The sequence below is a fragment of the Pituophis catenifer genome, unplaced genomic scaffold, assembly GCF_029215685.1.
Source record: "Pituophis catenifer annectens isolate HBS135680 unplaced genomic scaffold, rPitCat1.0.hap2 SCAF_1, whole genome shotgun sequence".
In the NCBI taxonomy this organism is placed as follows: domain Eukaryota; kingdom Metazoa; phylum Chordata; class Lepidosauria; order Squamata; family Colubridae; genus Pituophis; species Pituophis catenifer.
In genome coordinates, this window is record NW_027256881.1 from 4,918,608 (window position 1) to 4,935,510 (window position 16,903).

The 16,903-nt window shown below is 45.7% G+C and overlaps 1 protein-coding gene across 1 annotated transcript in view; it reads left to right on the top strand.

The window, feature by feature from the left end:
* The window catches only part of AATF (apoptosis antagonizing transcription factor), a 117,987-nt gene that overhangs the window by 84,003 nt on the left and 17,081 nt on the right, over positions 1 to 16,903 (top strand). The window contains exons 10-11 of the mRNA XM_070945249.1: positions 5,049 to 5,129; positions 6,923 to 6,994. Of these exons, the coding sequence (XP_070801350.1) occupies positions 5,049 to 5,129; positions 6,923 to 6,994 (153 nt within the window). The remainder of the gene's footprint in view (positions 1 to 5,048; positions 5,130 to 6,922; positions 6,995 to 16,903) is intronic.

Below are 16,903 nucleotides of genomic sequence, written 5' to 3' on the forward strand. Positions count from 1 at the left end.
ACTCAATAGTAGTAACTCTGAGAGGGATCTTCAATCATTTAAATATCAGCCAGCAGTGTGCTGGTCGCCACGATGTAAAAAAGATGTGGAGACTCTAGAAAGTGCAGAGAAGAGCAACAAAGATGATTAGGAGACTGCAGGCTAAAACATATGAAGAACGGTTGCAGGAACTGGGTATGTCTAGTTTAATGAAAAGAAGGCCTAGGGGAGACGTGATAGCAGTCTTCCACTATCTCAGGGGCTGCTCCAAAGAAAAGGGAGTCAAGCTATTCTCCAAAGCACCTGTAGGCCAGACAAGGAATAATGGATGGAAACGGATCAAGGAGAGAAGCAACCTAGAACTAAGGAGAAATTTCCTGGCAGTGAGAACAATTAATCAGTGGAACAACTTGCCTCCAGAAGTTGTGAATGCTTCAACCCTGGAAGTTTTTAAGAAGATGTTGGATCACCATTTGTCTGAAGTGGTGAAGGGTATCCTGCCTAAGCAGGGGGTTGGACTAGAAGACCTCCAAGGTCCCTTCCAACTCTGTTTTTCTATTCTATTCTACATGCAAGGATCAGGCAGTAAATTAGAAACCACAAAAAATAAGGAGAAAATATAAATATAAGTAGTCCTCGGTTAACAATAGCAACCAGGACAGGAATTTCTGTCATTAAATGACACGGTTGAAAGCACACGTGACTGCACAATTTAGCAACGGCACTTCCAATTGCGGTCATTGAATGAATCCCGTGATGTGATTTAAGTGCAGTGTCACATGTTCATCGTTTGGGACCTCCTGCTGGCTTTCCCATTGACTGCTTGTCAAAAGCTGGCAGTGAAGTCCATGAGGCTTCTTCCCACATGTCCATGAGGGCGCTGCAACATTGTGATTGTGAACTGGGCACCAAATTGCCAGCCGCAATCGTGTGACCACAGGGACACTGCAACAACCAGAATTTCAAGGATTGGTCCTAAAAACCACTCATTCATCGTTTGTAAGTTAAAATGATCCCCGAGTAAGGTTTTTTTTTTTTTTTTAATTTGATTTATATGCCGCCCTTCTCCGGAGACTCAGGGCGGCTTACAATGCGTTAAGCAATAGCCTTCATTCTTTTGTATATTTTATACAAAGTCAGCTTATTGCCCCCACAAACTGGGTCCTCAGTTTACCTACCTTAGAAAGGATGGAAGGCTGAGTCAACCTTGAGCCTTGGAGAGATTCGAACCAGCAGAAATTGCAGGCAGCTGTGTTAATAACAGGGTGCACTAAACCCCTGTACTATCAAGGCTCTTGTAAGTATTCGTTAAACGAGGACTACCAGTATGTCATAATCCACTTAGTTAAAGGCATAATCACAAAATGTAAATCGGAAAGTAAGGATCATATTAGTTTGATGAAGTCAATACCTCCTGTGTTTACATTGCAACAAGGCAAGTGTTTCACTATATTCCTTGTGTCTTATGGGCAAATCAGCTGGCCGGCCCGCACATGCGCGCTGGAGCTGAGCTAGGGCAACGCTCGCGTGTCCACAGATATGGCTCTCTGTGTCACCTGTGGCACGTGTGCCATAAGTTCACCATCACGGGCCTCTATGCTTAACATGCAATTTTGCAGGCAATCTTCGTCTTACAACCTCAAATGAGCCCGAAATTTCCATTGCTAAGCAAAGTGAGTTTTAAAGTGAGTTTTCCCCCATTTTACAATCTTTTTGCCACAGTTGTCAAGCAAATCACTGTTTGCTAACTTAAAGGGCTGAGGGTAAAACGTTAACAGCTAGCATGATTTTTTTTTCCCCTTAAAGTAGAATTTAGAATAACAGAGTTGGAAGGGATCTTGGAGGTCTTCTAGTCCAACCCCCTGCTTAGGCAGGATACCCTATACTAGGGGTGTCAAACTCTATTTCATGGAGGACCGCATCAGGGCTGTTATTGTCCTTGGGGGGGCTGGGCGGGTGTGGCCGATTGGGTGGGCGTGGCAGATAGGAGGGTGTGACAGATTGGGTGGGCGTGGCCAGCTTGACACCACTCCCCAAACTGCTGGCATGTTTCTTTTTATTGGGTAGACCGGGCCAAAGTCATGCTGGCCTGATGTTTCCTCTTCAAATTGGATAGACCGGGTCAGCCCCTTACATTTTCCAGGACGACTCTACGGGCCAGATCCAACCACATCACAAGCCATATCTGGTCCGTGGGCCTTGTGTTTGATACCGCTTCTCTATACCATATCTTAAAAACTTGCAGTTTTTTTTAAAAAAAACTAGGCAGGTTCACATCTCTTTAGAGTTTGACCATTTACAAGTATTTCTGGAGCTGAGCGTCCTGCAGCTCAACGATAAAACAACACTTTGAACATGGTGTGTATAATTTGTTCAGAACTCAGGTTTTTTGGCTATCCTGCAAAGCAAATCTCTCTCTTTTTTTTTTTTTTAATTCTGGTACATCACTTTGACATTTGGGTCAAGGAGAAAAATAGGACAGATGTTTTTAAAAAGTTTCTTTTTACCTTCAGCGTTGCGCCAAAGAGTAAAACCACGAAGAAAGAGGAATTGTAATTACAGACATTTTTATTTTAAGACCCCAAATGGCACCGCTTTCATCTGATTTACTTGTTGGGGAGCCCCAGATCAGGGAGGCAAATCTCAAAATCCAATTACCGCAATCTTAATATAATCTTAATTGCTGTAATCTATTTTATTGTAAAGTCAGATAAATGTGCAGTGTAATAACTGCTTAAGTGCAGGGGGGTGGTAGTTTGGTCTCTGTCCCATTAAATTATAGCCGAGTAAAGTTACCTGAGCTATTCCAGCCAAACCACCAAATATATTTGACACCCAGCAGCTGAAACTCAGGCAATATTTTAAGAAGAATGAAACCATTTTGCCAGCACACCTGGGTTTTTTTTAATGCATCCAGTAGTTTTGTGGTGTTTTTTTTTTTTTTTGCAGCAGTGAGTTGCTGTTTCAGCCCTTTGAATCTTTTTTTTTTTTTTAATTTCATTTTGGGTTTCCTTTAACACATTTCCTATGCATTAGCCAGCGGCTGTTATTAAATAAATATCCTTAATTAAACACGAATTAAAAAAAAACAGGTGTATGTATATTGTGGGGTGTTTTTTTTCCCCTCTTCCTCTTAGAATTGGGAATATAGAGAATTTGCCCCATAGCATGGCATTTGTTTTTTTCATTTTTAAAAGAACTTTTACAGGTAGTCCTCAACTTACAACGGTTTGTTTAGTGACAGAAGTTACAACGGCAGTGAAAAAAGTGACTTTTGGCCATTTTTCATATTAACAGCCGTTTACAGTATCCCTGTGATCAAAATTCAGATGCTTGATAACTTGAGTCATATTTATTATTATTTTTTAATATTTATTTTTTATTAGTTTATAGTATAAAATACAAAAACAAATAGGTAGTAGGAAAAATAGGGGAGGGAAAACGAAAGGGAAAATTGCAGAAAAGAAGGGAAAAAGAAAGAAAGGGAGTTGACTTCCAACTCCCTTTGGTGCAGTAAAATAAAATAGTAATATCAAACTTCAACTTTTTACTTTTACATAGCAATATCAACTAGCCATTTCAAAGTTTCATTTTTTTTCCCCTCCTCAAGCACAAAGTCCAGAAGCGGTTTCCAAGTAGAAATAAAATTACTTGTATTTTTTTTTTCTTTTATCAAAACAGTTGGCTTAGCCATCTCTGCTAATGTCTGCTTCACCAACTTTAGCAGACATTTGTCCATTGGGGGAATTGAAGTGTCCTTCCATTTTTGTGCATAAATTCATCTTGCTGCCATACCATGTTTCCCCGAAAATAAGACCAGGTCTTATATTAATTTTTGCTCCAAAAGACACATTAGGGCTTATTTTCTGGTTAGTTCTTATTTTGGGGGAAATACGATACTAAATGCATCCATCTGGCTGACAATCTTAACTGGGGCTTATTTTGGGGGTAGGGCTTCTATTACAAGCATCCTGAAAAATCATGCTAGGACTTATTTTCCAGTTGGGTCTTATTTTCGAGGCAATAGGGTATATAAAATCAAAGTTCCCAATCTTTTTCTCCAAGTCTTTTTCCATTAAACCCAAAAGAAACATTTCTGGTTTTATCTTAATATTCACTTTAAGACTCTTCTGTATTCGGATATGAATCCTACTCCAGTATTTCTTTGCTTTATCGCATGTCCAGCCAGCTGACTCATATTTATGACAGTTCCAGTCTTCCAGGTCATGTGATCTCCTTTTGCAACCTTCTGACAAAGTCAGTGGGGAAGCCAGATTCACTTAACAACTCTGTTCTTATCTTAACAACCGCTGTGATTCATTTAACAACTGTGGCAAGAAAACTGACTTTAACAATTGTTTCATGTAGCAACAGAAATCTCGGGATCAATTGTGGTCGTAAATCGAGGACTACCTGGAATTGTGGGCATAAGGGCAAGCCACTGAGGCTGTTGCTGCAGGTGCTGAGTTCTAACAGCCCTGATCTTGAACCCACAATGTCACAGTCCTGAGAAGGGAACACAGATAGTCCTCAACTTGCGACCATAATGGAGCCCATTATGGTCGCAAGTTATAATGTGTCTGCAAAGCAAGTCACCCCTGTGCCTGACCCAATTTTACCATCTTTTTTGCGACGTGTTAAATGAATGCCACTGTCCTAAAGTGAATCCATTGTTCGCTGTCAGCCGTTTCACCGAAAAACCAGAAAATAAATACCAGTTTTTAACAAAACCATCATAAAATATAGTCACGTGATCATGGGCCGCTGAAAATGGCCGCAAACACACGTTCGTTGCCAAGCAACCCACCTGCAGTCACATGACCATGGGGGGGGGGACACGTGACTGTCAGAACTTTGGAACTGGATTGTTAAGTATCCCCAAGGGAGATCCGTCATAAATTTGAAGCAGTCATAAATTAAGGACTATCTATACCACGAAGGCGCCTCAGAAGATGGAGGCAGCAGCTGATTGGATTGCAATTGTTGATTCCATCACTTTTGAGAAGGAGATAGAAGGCCCTTTCTTCACCGTGCAGCCCAAATGCCACCCTGTCATTCTGTTTCCATAGACAATGGCTGGCTATCCAGAAATTGAGGAGTAAAATTCGGAAGAAAGTGGACACCAAGGCCAGTAAAGGAAGAAAAATCCGGTGAGTAGAAAGAGGCACAACCGTTTTCTGTTCTCTCAACTTCTGGATTCTGCCCCCCCCCTCCCTTTTATAAAAAATAATTCTGTGACAAACAATTCTGTTTAGTTCTTTAAATCATTGGTTTTCTGTGAGTGCTATAAAATAGATCAGGGGTTCTCCAAAGTTGACAACTTTAAGACGTGTGGACTTCAACTCCCAGAATTCTTCAGCCAGCCATGCCAGCTGGGGAATTCTGGGAGTTGAAGTCCACAAGTTGCCTGATTTGAAGACCCCTGAAATAAACGATGAAATATTTCAAACTGCATGGTTTTTATTGGGGTCCTTCATGGTTGGAGAGATTAACACCAAGGTCAGGTTTTCTGTAGACATTTTACCTCCTCAGCCAAACCATCCGCATTATTAAACTTTGTGGGATGCATCGTTCCAAACCATCAGTCAAAAATTTTCCAAAAAAAAACACCCAGCGAACTCCCCCATCCCCCGCCCCTCAAAACAACCTCACAGAATTCAAGTCAGACTCCATTTCTGGAGTCTTGTGAGGGTATTGATCTGATTGAGCCTGGAGAATCACAATAATATGTATAAGGAACCTTTCATTACACAACTAGGTAGCACCACCAGTGTTAAAAGGGATTCAGGTTCGCAAATTGAAGTTGTTGTAGGTAAGTAGAGAGGTAACTGATGATGTTATCTAGTTGGGTCATGAAACGCCTGAAAGAAAACAACCAAGCTGAGAGAGCATCAGGGATCCCAGAGTTCTCCTCCTCCTCCTCCTCCTCCTCCTCCTCCTCCTCCTCCTCCTCCTCCTCCTCCTCTTCCTCTCCATAAACCCCACTCCCTTCTAGACTTGATGATGTTACCTAGTTGGGTCATGAAACATCTGAAAGAAAACAACCAAGCTGAGAGAGCATCAGGGATCCCAAAATCATCCTCTCCCCTCCTCCTCCTCCTCCTCCTCCTCCTCCTCCTCCTCCTCCTCCTCCTCCTCCTCCTCCTCCTCCTCCTCCTCCTCCTCCTCCTCCTCCTCCTCTCCATAAATCCCACTCCCTTCTAGCTCTGATAAAGTTACCTAGTGGGGTCATGAAACGTCTGCAAGATAACAACCAAACTGAGAGAGCCCCAAGGATCCCAGAGTTATTTTCCTCCTCCTCCTCCTCCTCCTTTCTATAAATCCCACTCCCTTCTAGCTCTGATAATGTTACCTAGTTGGGTCATGAAACGTCTGCAAGAAAACAACCAAACTGAGAGAGCCCCAAGGATCCCAGAGTCATTTTCCTCCTCCTCCTCCTCCTCCTCCTCCTCCTCCTCCTCCTCCTCCTCCTCCTCCTCCTCCTCCTCCTCCTCCTCCTCCTCCTCCTCCTCCTCCTCCTCCTCCTCCTCCTCCTCCTCCTTTCCATAAACCCCACTCCCTTCTAGTCCTGATGATGTTACCTTGTTGGGTCATGAAATGTCTAGCAAGAAAACAACCGAACCCAGAGAGCACCAAGCATCCCAGAGGAGTCCTCCCCGTTGCCCTCCTCCTCTTCCCTGCGCTCCCTTCTAGCCCCGATGTTGTTACCTAGTTGGCTCATGAAACCTCTGCAAGAAAACAGCCACGCTCAGAAAGCACCCAGGAGCCCACCCTTCAACTCGGGAGCCCCAAACCTCTTCCACGGAGCCCCTACCTTAAAGCCCCCTTTTTCTCAGGATGGGCAAAGCTTTTTCTATTGGAAGATCTTCCTTTAACGCCTTCTCTTCTCTTATTTCCTTCCTCTCATCCCTCCCCCCGCCAACCCACCTCCCCGGCCTTCCAGGTATCATGTCCACAGCAAGCTGGTGAGCTTCATGGCACCCATTGACCACTGCACAATGAATGATGATGCCAGGTTAGTAAGCAGTTAATTACGCTTCTGGAAGGGCTTTGTGACAGCCTGATATTGACCTGTTCTTCAGCCTGTCACCGTCTCGGGTTCTTTTGTATCAGCCGGCCATTTGTCACAGGCCAGGCCGCCCCTTTTATCCAGGCTGAGCCAGCTGCCTGCGCTTCCCACACACTCCCGCACCCCCTGCCAAATTGTCACCATGGCGCTTTTCCACAGTTCAGCCCGGCCTGTGCCCTTGATATTTGCCGCTTCAGTGCTTCAGGGAGAGCTGAGTTTGTGGCGCGCGTGTGCTTTTAATTTCCTTCCACCCCCCGCCCTAGCGGGGTGGGTGGGGCGGAGGATTGCAGCGTTATAGCGCCTTCTGTGACATCTTAAAAGAAGAGATTTACAAGGATGTAAGCGCGAGGCCCGCAAAATGCACGCGTCCAATTATTTCCATTCAAAGTTGCCACCAAATTCTTCCATCCTTCCTTTCTTTGGCTGGAACAGATGTTACCTGTGGTGATCCCTCTGGAATTAGATTATTTGGGGGGAGGGGGGATTCTTTTTCTTTCTTTCTTTTTCTTTTTTTTTGGACAGGATATTGTTGTAAGTTCAAGATAAACATATGCGACTCTTGTGGGCTTAGTCTGTTTAATCAAAGGCATAAAATGGATTCTAGTCCGTGAAAGCTCCTGGCATGGTGAATTTATTAGGTTTTAAGGTGCCATAAGACACTTTGCGAAAGATCAGACAATAATTTCTTGGCTTAAGAGCGCTCCCTCTCTCTCTCTCTCTCTCTCTCTCTCTCTCTCTCTCTCTCTCTCTCTCTCTCTCTCTCTCTCTCTCTCTCTCTCTCTCTCTCTTCCTCCCTCCCTCCCTCCCCTCCTCTCTCTCTACCTCCTGCCACCTCTCTGTCTTCTCCTCTCATTCCCCCCCTCCTCTCTCTGCCACCCTCCCTCTGTCCTCTCTCTCTCTTCCTCCCTCCCTTCCTCTCTCCTCCCTCTCCCTCCCTCCTGCCACCTCTCTGTCCTCCTCTCACCTCCTCTCCTCTCCCTCCCTTCCTCTCTCTCCTTCTCTCCTCTCTCTCTCACTTCCTCTCACTCCCTCTCTTCCTCTCTCTCTCCTCCCCCTCTCCCTCCTCTCCCTCTCCCTCCCTCCCACCACCTCTGTCCTTTCCTCTCATTCCCTCCTCTCCTCTCCCTCCCTTCCTCTCTCTCTCTCCCTCTCTTCTCTCTCTCTCTTCCTCCCACTCCCTCTCTTCCTCTCTCTCGCCTCCCTCCTCTCTCTCTCTCTCTCTCCCTCTCTCCCTCTCTCTCTCCTCCCTCCTCTCTCTCCCTCCCTCCCTCCCACCACCTCTCTGTCCTCTCCTCTCATTCCCCCCTCTCTCCTCTCTATCTCCCTCCTTTCCTCTCTCTCTCTCCTCCCCCCCCTCTCATTTCTCTCTATTTCTCCCTACCTCCCTTCCTCTCTCTCTCTCTCTCTCTCTCTCCTCCCCCTCTCTCCTTCCTCCCTGCATCTCTCTTTGGTGAACTATCCAATTATAAAACCAGATCTTCATGAAGTCTTTCATTAACTACAGTTCCTTGTTTTAGCCAACCCAGGAAACTTTGTGTAATGGTGTTTGAAACAAACCACTGTTTTCAGCAACTCCGAACAGTGACTCAGGTGTCATTTGAATATGGCTGTTGTGTTTTCAGCAGACTAACACAGCTGCTCGCCAGGGAGACCTTAAATTAAAAATAAAAATTGGCGATGCTAAATAATGCTGGTTGCTAACCATGCACTGGTTTTTGCTTCACGATACAATTGTGAGATGTATAGCCAGTGCTGTTGATGTCTACAATGCATGTGAAGACAACTGTCCAATTTTAAATTCTAGTTTATACCTTTCCATTCCCGTATGTTTGTGTGTGTGTGTGTGGTAATGCAAAGCTCATATATGCATGAACAGTAATAATAATAACACTGCTTTCTTTAGCGGCAGTGGAAGGTAATTTCATTGTTTGCAAGTGTGAATTACTAGATTGAAAATGCAAATACACATTTCACAGTGGTGCGATCATGCACTCAGCCTTTTGCTCCGTTAGTTTGGAGGCTTCACCCCAAAACAAATAAAGTCTCGTACAGCGGGGAGCGCTGCATGTTTATAGTGTGAAAAATCAGAAAAACAGAGTTGTGCTTACTGCCTATAAAATAAATTAATTGTACCGGGATGGCTGACAACACCGAATTCCAACTAAAGAAGGAAAACCAGATAATCTTCAGATGTAGGAGCAATCCATCTGGGACCGGAGCCCTTTGTTGGAAAACAGTTACTCATGAACGGTTCCCTTTTGCCCAGATTTTAAACCAGAGATTGTTCCCAGAGACTGAAACGTGGGGAAGCCGAAAAACCTATATGGGGTTAATGAACCATCTAAGCCAGGGGTGTCAAACTCTTATTTCATTGAGGGCCGCATCAGGGTTATGCTTGACCTCAAGGGGGGGGGAGAGAATGGGTGTGGCCAGCTCAATGTCACTCACGTTGGGGGCGCCTGTGGCGGCCCAAGCCCTCTGCCAGTGAAAACGGGCTCCCGAACTCCGTTTTCAGCTGTGACGGCCTCCAGAGCTCGGGTGGGCCACATGGCCAGTCCCCCACAGATCCGGCCCGTGGGCCTTAAGTTTGACATCCCTGATCTAAGCCATGATATAAATTAGACCAGTGTTGGCGAACCTTTTCGGCACCGAGTGCCGGGAACGCGGGAAACCGGAAGAGCAGCTCCTTGGTGCACACGTGCGTGAGCGCCAGAAACCGGAAGAGCAGTTCCCTGGCGCGCATGCGCACGCCAGGAAGCTCAGCTTCCAGTTTCCGCCATGTACAAGCGCGCCGGTCACTGGTCTTCCGGTTTCTGGCAGGCATGCACGTGCGAAGACCAGCTGGCCAGCATGTATGCACGTGCCAGAAACCGGAAGAGCAACAGGCGACGGCTGGCATGCCCGGAGAGATGGTCCTGCGTGCCACTTCCGGCACACATGCCATAGGTTCACCATCACTGAATTAGGCTGTTGTCCAGGGAAAGACCACCAAGCCAAACCTTTATTGCTTAAGGGTATCTTTGAGGTAGATAACTATACTAATAGTAAAAAGCATTCTAAACACTGTTTAGAATGGACTTCATTTCCCAGAATTCCTCAGCCATGCTGAATTCTGGGAGTTGAAGTCCGCACCTCTGAAAGCATATTGGCTAGGGAACTCTGGGAGTAGAAGTCCACCCTTCTTAAAGCATTCTGGCTGGGGGCATTCTGGAAGTCCACACTTCTTAAAGTTGCTCAGGTTGAGCATTATTTATTTATTTATTTATTTATTTATTTATTTATTTATTTATTAATTATCGGACTTATATGCCGCCCTTTCTCCACAAGGACTCAGGGCGGCTCACAGCAATAAACAACAAGAAGTCCAATTAAAATTCAACAATAAAAACTCAAATTCCCATTAAAACCCCATTATATAGAATAAGTCATTATTAATTGCAGAATGGAGTGCATTGGGATTTCCTTGGAGTTTCACCTGATGGCTTAAAAAGTGATATTTTAAAAGGGGATCATCATCTTCACAAAGGACTTCACCCCCACAGCAAACTTCCCCGACTTAGGTCAAAGGAGTTTAGCGAGTTTTAAAAATCCCAAGCATGGCTAAAATGGGAGTTGCATACCTGCAAGGTGGATAGATTTTGGGGGCCAAGAAGAGAGCTGGAGAGAAGGAGCAGCTAAAGGGGAAAAAGTTCCTCTGTGATTGATAAATATGTCCTGCAACACTTGATTGGCTGTAGCACTTCAAGCCACACCTTCCTCCTGGTGATGTAATGAAGCCTTGCCAACGTTCCCCTTGCCAGGGCTCCTGATTTCCTGGAAGAAGTGATTAGAATCTGTATTTCCTAAAGACTTTACAATTTCACTTTTTCCAGCAATCCACTCTGGTTACTAATAAACATTAATTGGAATAATATATTATGTGGTTGCTTCCCCCACCCACCCCACCCCGGAGTTACGGTTTAAAGCAGGGTTGAAATGCTCTGACATCTGCTACCCCGTTTGCTTTGGGTGCATGCGCACCGCAGGCATTAAGAAGCCTTTTCTGAGTCTGCAAAGGTAAGTAAAACAGCGATGGGGGGGACGGGGACGGACAGCTGTGCCGTGCGATTTAGATTCGCTAGAAAGCAGGATTTCCTGCTTTCTAGCGAATATAAAAAACAGATAACAGAGTTGGAAGGGACCTGATAGGCCATCTAGTCCAACCCCCCCGCTCAAGCAGGAGACCCTACACTATTTCTGACAAATGGCAGTCCAATCTTTTCTTGAAAGCCTCCAGTGATGAAACTCCCACAACTTCCGAAGGCAACTTCTCTTCCATGGGTTGATTGTTCTCACTGTCAGAAAGTTCCTCCTCATTTCTAGGTTGAATCTCTCTTTGGTTAGTTTCCATCCATTATTCCTTGTCTGGCCTTCAGGTGCCTTGGAAAACAGCTTGACCCCCTCCTGTCTGTGGCAGCCCCTCAAATATTGAAAGACTGTTATCCTGTCTCCCATGGTCCTTCTCTTCACTAGGCTAGTCATGCCCAGTTCCTGCAACCGTTCTTTATATGTTTTAGCCTCCAGTCCCCTAATCATCCTGGATTCTCTCCTCTACACTCTTTTTAGAGTCTCAACATCTTTTTTATAGTGTGGTGACAGTTTATTGTCGCATAGCTGATCATCGGAACTTTTTTTTTACTTTTTTTAGTATTTTTTTTTACTACCGGTTCAGGCGAACCAGCCTGAACCGGTAGCATTTCACCCTTGCTTTAAAGGACAAAGATGCAAAAGGCATTCAGGTGGGAGAAGTTGTAACAACCCAAAGCAGCTGAGATAAAAAACCAATCAAGCGATGAAGCCCAGAGGTACCCTCTCCCCTCACCTGCCCAAGAGGTCAAGAAACCACTTCAACCTGGGGCTTTAAAGCAGGTTGGAGCATCACAGGTGAGGACTCAGATGTTTTCCCCCAAAGCCCCGGAGGCTTCGGGAGAGTGGCACGCTGGCTTCTTGATTCTGCTTTATAGAGAACAGGTGGTCTCTTGAATGGCCTTAGTTGGCAGCTGTTCTAAATCATGGCTGGGCAGAAGGCAGTTCTGGATCTAGCCTCAGATTTGCTAGGTGAGATGCAGGAAGCTCGGAAGCTGAATCCTCATGGCTTATCAATCATGCCAACAGAATGACTCTTCTGTGCGCCAAATTGTGCTTTGCCATTTAAGGTTGGGCTCAGTGGTGGGTCCCAGGTAAGTACAGGGAGGCCTCCTAGGCCCAAAATGGGGCACGGGGGGGGGGTCACAGCCTGTTTTTGCTCCCAGGAGGCTGCAGGGAAGCCTACTAGGCCCAAAATGGGGCATGGGGGGGTGGCGCATCCGTCCATTCCCCCCCACGCCCCGTTTTTGCTCCCAGGAGGCTGCAGGGAAGCCTACTAGGCCCAAAATGGGGCACAGGGGGGGGTGGCACATCCGTCCATCCCCCCCACAACCCGTTTTTGCTCCCAGGAGGCTGCAGGGAAGCCTACTAGGCCCAAAATGGGGCACGGGGGTGTGTGTGGCACATCCGTCCATTCCCCCCCACGCCCCGTTTTTGCTCCCAGGGGGGTGCAGGAGGCCGAGTGCTACCTGTCACACACTCATGGCCATACCCACCATGGCCACACCCACCCAGCCGGTCATTTAAGGCAGAGAACCGGTTGTTAAATTATTTGAATCCCACCACTGGTTGGGATCATGGGGGTATCCTGAAGGGCAGAGATAGAGAGGAGAGGGCTCATGGGCAGGAGAGCCTGGAGGATTTTAGCTACACTGACGGAGCACGGTGATGCCAATTGAGCTGATCCTGTTCTTAAAACGGGTGATGATTCGCCATTGTTTCTGTCCTGTCCTTTTACGGTAAAGCAGAGGTGGCCAACCTTGACAGCTTTAAGGCTTGTGGACTTCAACTCCCAGAATTCCCCAGCTGGGAATTGAAGTCCAGGTTTGGATACCCCTGCTGTAAAGTCAGGAACCTATACCCCAAATCCAAGCCTTTAATGCCTCAATACATTTCCGTGGCATAAAAGTACCTGGGTCAGAGAAATCCGAAATAGACTGTGTTGTTTCTCTGTGTCATATAATGCTGAAAACAAGATTCTTGGTCCTGACCAACCCCTGTTCCTGACCGAGTAAACTCACCCGACCTAATAAAGAAGGCAGTAAATTTGTTTATTTAATTATTTGTGAAGTTGTTGGCTTCTCTCTCTCTCTCTCTCTCTCTCTCTCTCTCTCTCTCTCTCTCTCTCTCTCTCTCTCTCTCTCTCTCTCCCTCCCTCCCTCCCTCCCTCTCTCTCTCTCTCTCTCTCTCTCTCCCTCTCTCTCTCCCTCTTTCTCGCTCTCTTTTTCTTTCTCTGTCTCTCTCACACACATTCTCTCTCATTCTCCCTCTTTCTCTCTGTCTCTATTTCTCTTTTTATTCTTTCTCTGTCTCTCCCTCTTTTCTCTGTATTTCTCTTTTTATTCTTTCTCTGTCTCTCACACACACATTCTCTCTCTCTCATTCTCCCTCTTTCTCTGTCTCTTTTTCTTTCTCTTTTTATTCTTTCTCTTTCTGTCTCTCTCTTTTTATTCTTTCTCTCTCTTTCTCTCTCTTTTTCTCTTTTTATTCTTTCTCTGTCCCTCTTTCTCTCCCTCTTTTCTCTGTATTTCTCTTTTTATTCTTTCTCTCTCACACACTCGTTCTCTTCCTCTCCCTCTTTTTCTGTCTCTGTTTCTCTTTTTATTCTTTCCCTGTCTCTCTCACACACACATTCTCTCTCTCTCATTCTCCCTCTCTGTCTCTTTTTCTGTCTCTATTTCTCTTTTTATTCTTTCTCTGTCTCTCTCTCACACACACACATTCTCTCTCTCATTCTCTCTCTCTCTTTCTCTTTCTCTTTTTATTCTTTCTCTTTCTGTCTCTCTTTTTATTCTTTTTCTTTCTCTCTTTTTCTCTCTCTTTTTCTCTTTTTATTCTTTCTCTGTCCCTCTTTCTCTCCCTCTTTTCTCTGTTTTTCTCTTTTTATTCTTTCTCTCTCTCACACACTCATTCTCTTCCTCTCCCTCTTTCTCTCTTTTTCTCTATCTCTATTTCTCTTTTTATTCTTTCTTTCTCTCACACACACACATTCTCTCTTTCTCTCTCTCTCCCCCCCTCCCTCCCTCCCTTTGGTAAAAATCCAGCCATACATATTTGCCAAACCCCTTTTTCATTACCATGATTTCTATCCTTTAAAAGCCTGAAAAAAACAAATAAGAATAAAATAAATAAAAAGCTAACCTGTTTTAAGAACGGCCGACGTGATTTGTCATCTTTTCCCAGTGAGACAATTTGTCATCCCTTTGCCTGGAATCTGTTAACAAAACAGTCAAGCTGTGAAAAGGAGAATTCATCCCGGACACAGGGGATATTAAAGTACACAAAGGAAGGTGCTTCTCTCTCCCCCCCCCTCCGCATCTCTTTAGACATGGCCATTTCTTTACAGTGATTAATCTATCCAAATTTCAGTGCAAGGGAAGGAAAAGGGAAGAAGAGAAAAAGAAATCTCTCAGGGAAGTACAGGTAGTCCTCGACTTACGACCGCTATTGAGCCCAAAATTACTGTTGCTAAGCAAGACATTTCTTAAATGAGTTTCGCCACATTTTGCGACCCTTTTATTTTTTTGGCAACTGTTGTTAAGTGAATCTGGCTTTTGCCGTTGCGTTTGCTTGTCCGAAGGTCGCAAAAAGTGATCACACGATCCTGGGAACGCTGCAACCGTCATAAATATGAGTCAGTTGCCAAGCATCTGAATTTTTCTCACATGACCGTTGGGGATCTTCTTCACTTGTACATGTGAAAAATAATCAGGTCACTTTCTCGGTGCCATTTTAAGTTCGAACTGTCACTAAATGAACTGTTGTAAGTCGAAGACTACCTGTACTTCCAAATCACCATTCCTTGTTTGGGATAGGACCGTGATGGCGAACCTATGGCACGCGTGCCCAAGGTGGCACGCGGAGCCATGTTGCCTGGCACGCACGGCATCGCCTTTGGCATCTGGGTTTCTGGCGCACATCAGTGGTGCGTTTGTTTATTTATTTATTTATTTATTTATTTATTTATTTATTTATTTATTTATTTATTTATTTATTCAATTTATATACCGCCCTTCTCCCTGAGGACTCAGGGCGGTGCACAGCCAGAATTAAAAACATGAAATACAAATATTAAAAACAATTAAAATCTATATAAATTTGGCCCAAAATTTAAAAAACCACAAACCAATTAAACATTTAAAAATTTTTAAAAATTTCTTCCTAAGCCAGCCCGGCTTGCTGGAAAAAGTGGGTTTTAAGGGCACGGCGGAAGGCACTGAGGTCTTGGATTCTCCTTATCTCTGGGGGCAGCTGATTCCAGAGGGTAGGTGCCCCCACAGAGAAGGCCCTCCTCCTGGGGGCCACCAGCCTACATTGTTTGGCTGATGGCACCCTGAGGAGGCCCTCTATAGGAGTTCTATAGGACCGGTAGTAAAACCGGCGGGAGGCTCCGCCCACCCGCCATGATGTCATCATGGGTGATCTGCGCATGCGCAGAAGCCTCCATCTGTCTGCTGTGCTAAATAGCCAGCTTATGCTGCAGCCCATTAATAGGGGTGAGGCTGCCTCCTCGTGAGCAATCAGGCTGACCTTCACTGCTCCTGCCTTTCCTCTGCCCTACGTGTTCCAGGATCAGGTGCAGCAGGCAGTTCCTCTTCCTCATCACTTGACTGGCTGCAGCTGCATGCTTTCCCCCATCTGAAGCCTCTGGGCTGCCCCGCTGCAGCTGTGCTTCAGCCAAATCCTTCTCATTGACCAACTCCCCTCCAGATGTGCCTTCAACTGGTTCATCTTCCTCTGAGCTGACATCTGGGGAGATAACTGGGGAAGCATCCGGGGAAATCATCACACAAGGCTAGAAATCAGGAGACAATGAGGTGATTTTGGGCCAATCATCCAGTGACCGTGAGTTCTAACCTGCCTTAGGCATTAATGACTTTATACCATGGGTGTCAAACTCCGTCAGGTGATAGTTCACGATGTTTTTCCCCTTCACGGAGCTGAGGTGGGCGTGGCCTGCGTGTGACGTATCCGGCCCGTGGGCCGCCAGTTTGACACCCCCTGCTTTATACCAACCACTCTTCTCTCTGTCCAGCCTACCCCTCAGGATTGTCGTTGTGGGCAAAATAGGAGGAAAGAGGAATATTAGATACGTTTACCGCCTTGAAAATGCAGGATACAAATTAAATAAATAAACGGCTTGCGTTGCACCCTGATTTCAAGCCAAATCAACCACTGCCAAGGGTCATCCAGCCAAGCTGAAAGGCGGGAGATCAAAGTTAGAAGGAAGGAAAGACGTCTTTCGCCCGTCCACAAATTTTGTCCTGGAGAATCCACCGCTGTGGGGAAGGAGAGCCCAGCCCTGGGTTCGAATTTCAGTCACATCATTTAGGCCAAAGTTCCGTAAGGGGTGGGGTGGGGGGTTGGGAAACAAAAACGAAGAGGACCGACAGTCCCAGTGGGGAAATCCAAATTTTTTTACTACCGGTTTTGTGGGCGTGGCAGGGGAAGGATACTGCAAAATCTCCATTCCCACCCCACTCCAGGGGGAAGGATACTGCAAAATCCCCATTCCCTCCCCATTCCTGGGGGAAGGATATTGCAAAATCCCCATTCCCACCCCACTCTGGGGCCAGCCAGAGGTGGTATTTGCCGGTTCTCCGAACTGCTCAAAATTTCCGCTACAGGTTCTCCAGAACCTGCTGGATTTCACCCCTGGACAGTCTTCTTTACTTTGCTCTCCCTGTCCCCCACCAGGAGCCCTCCCCTCTCCAAAACAGTGAAAGGAAG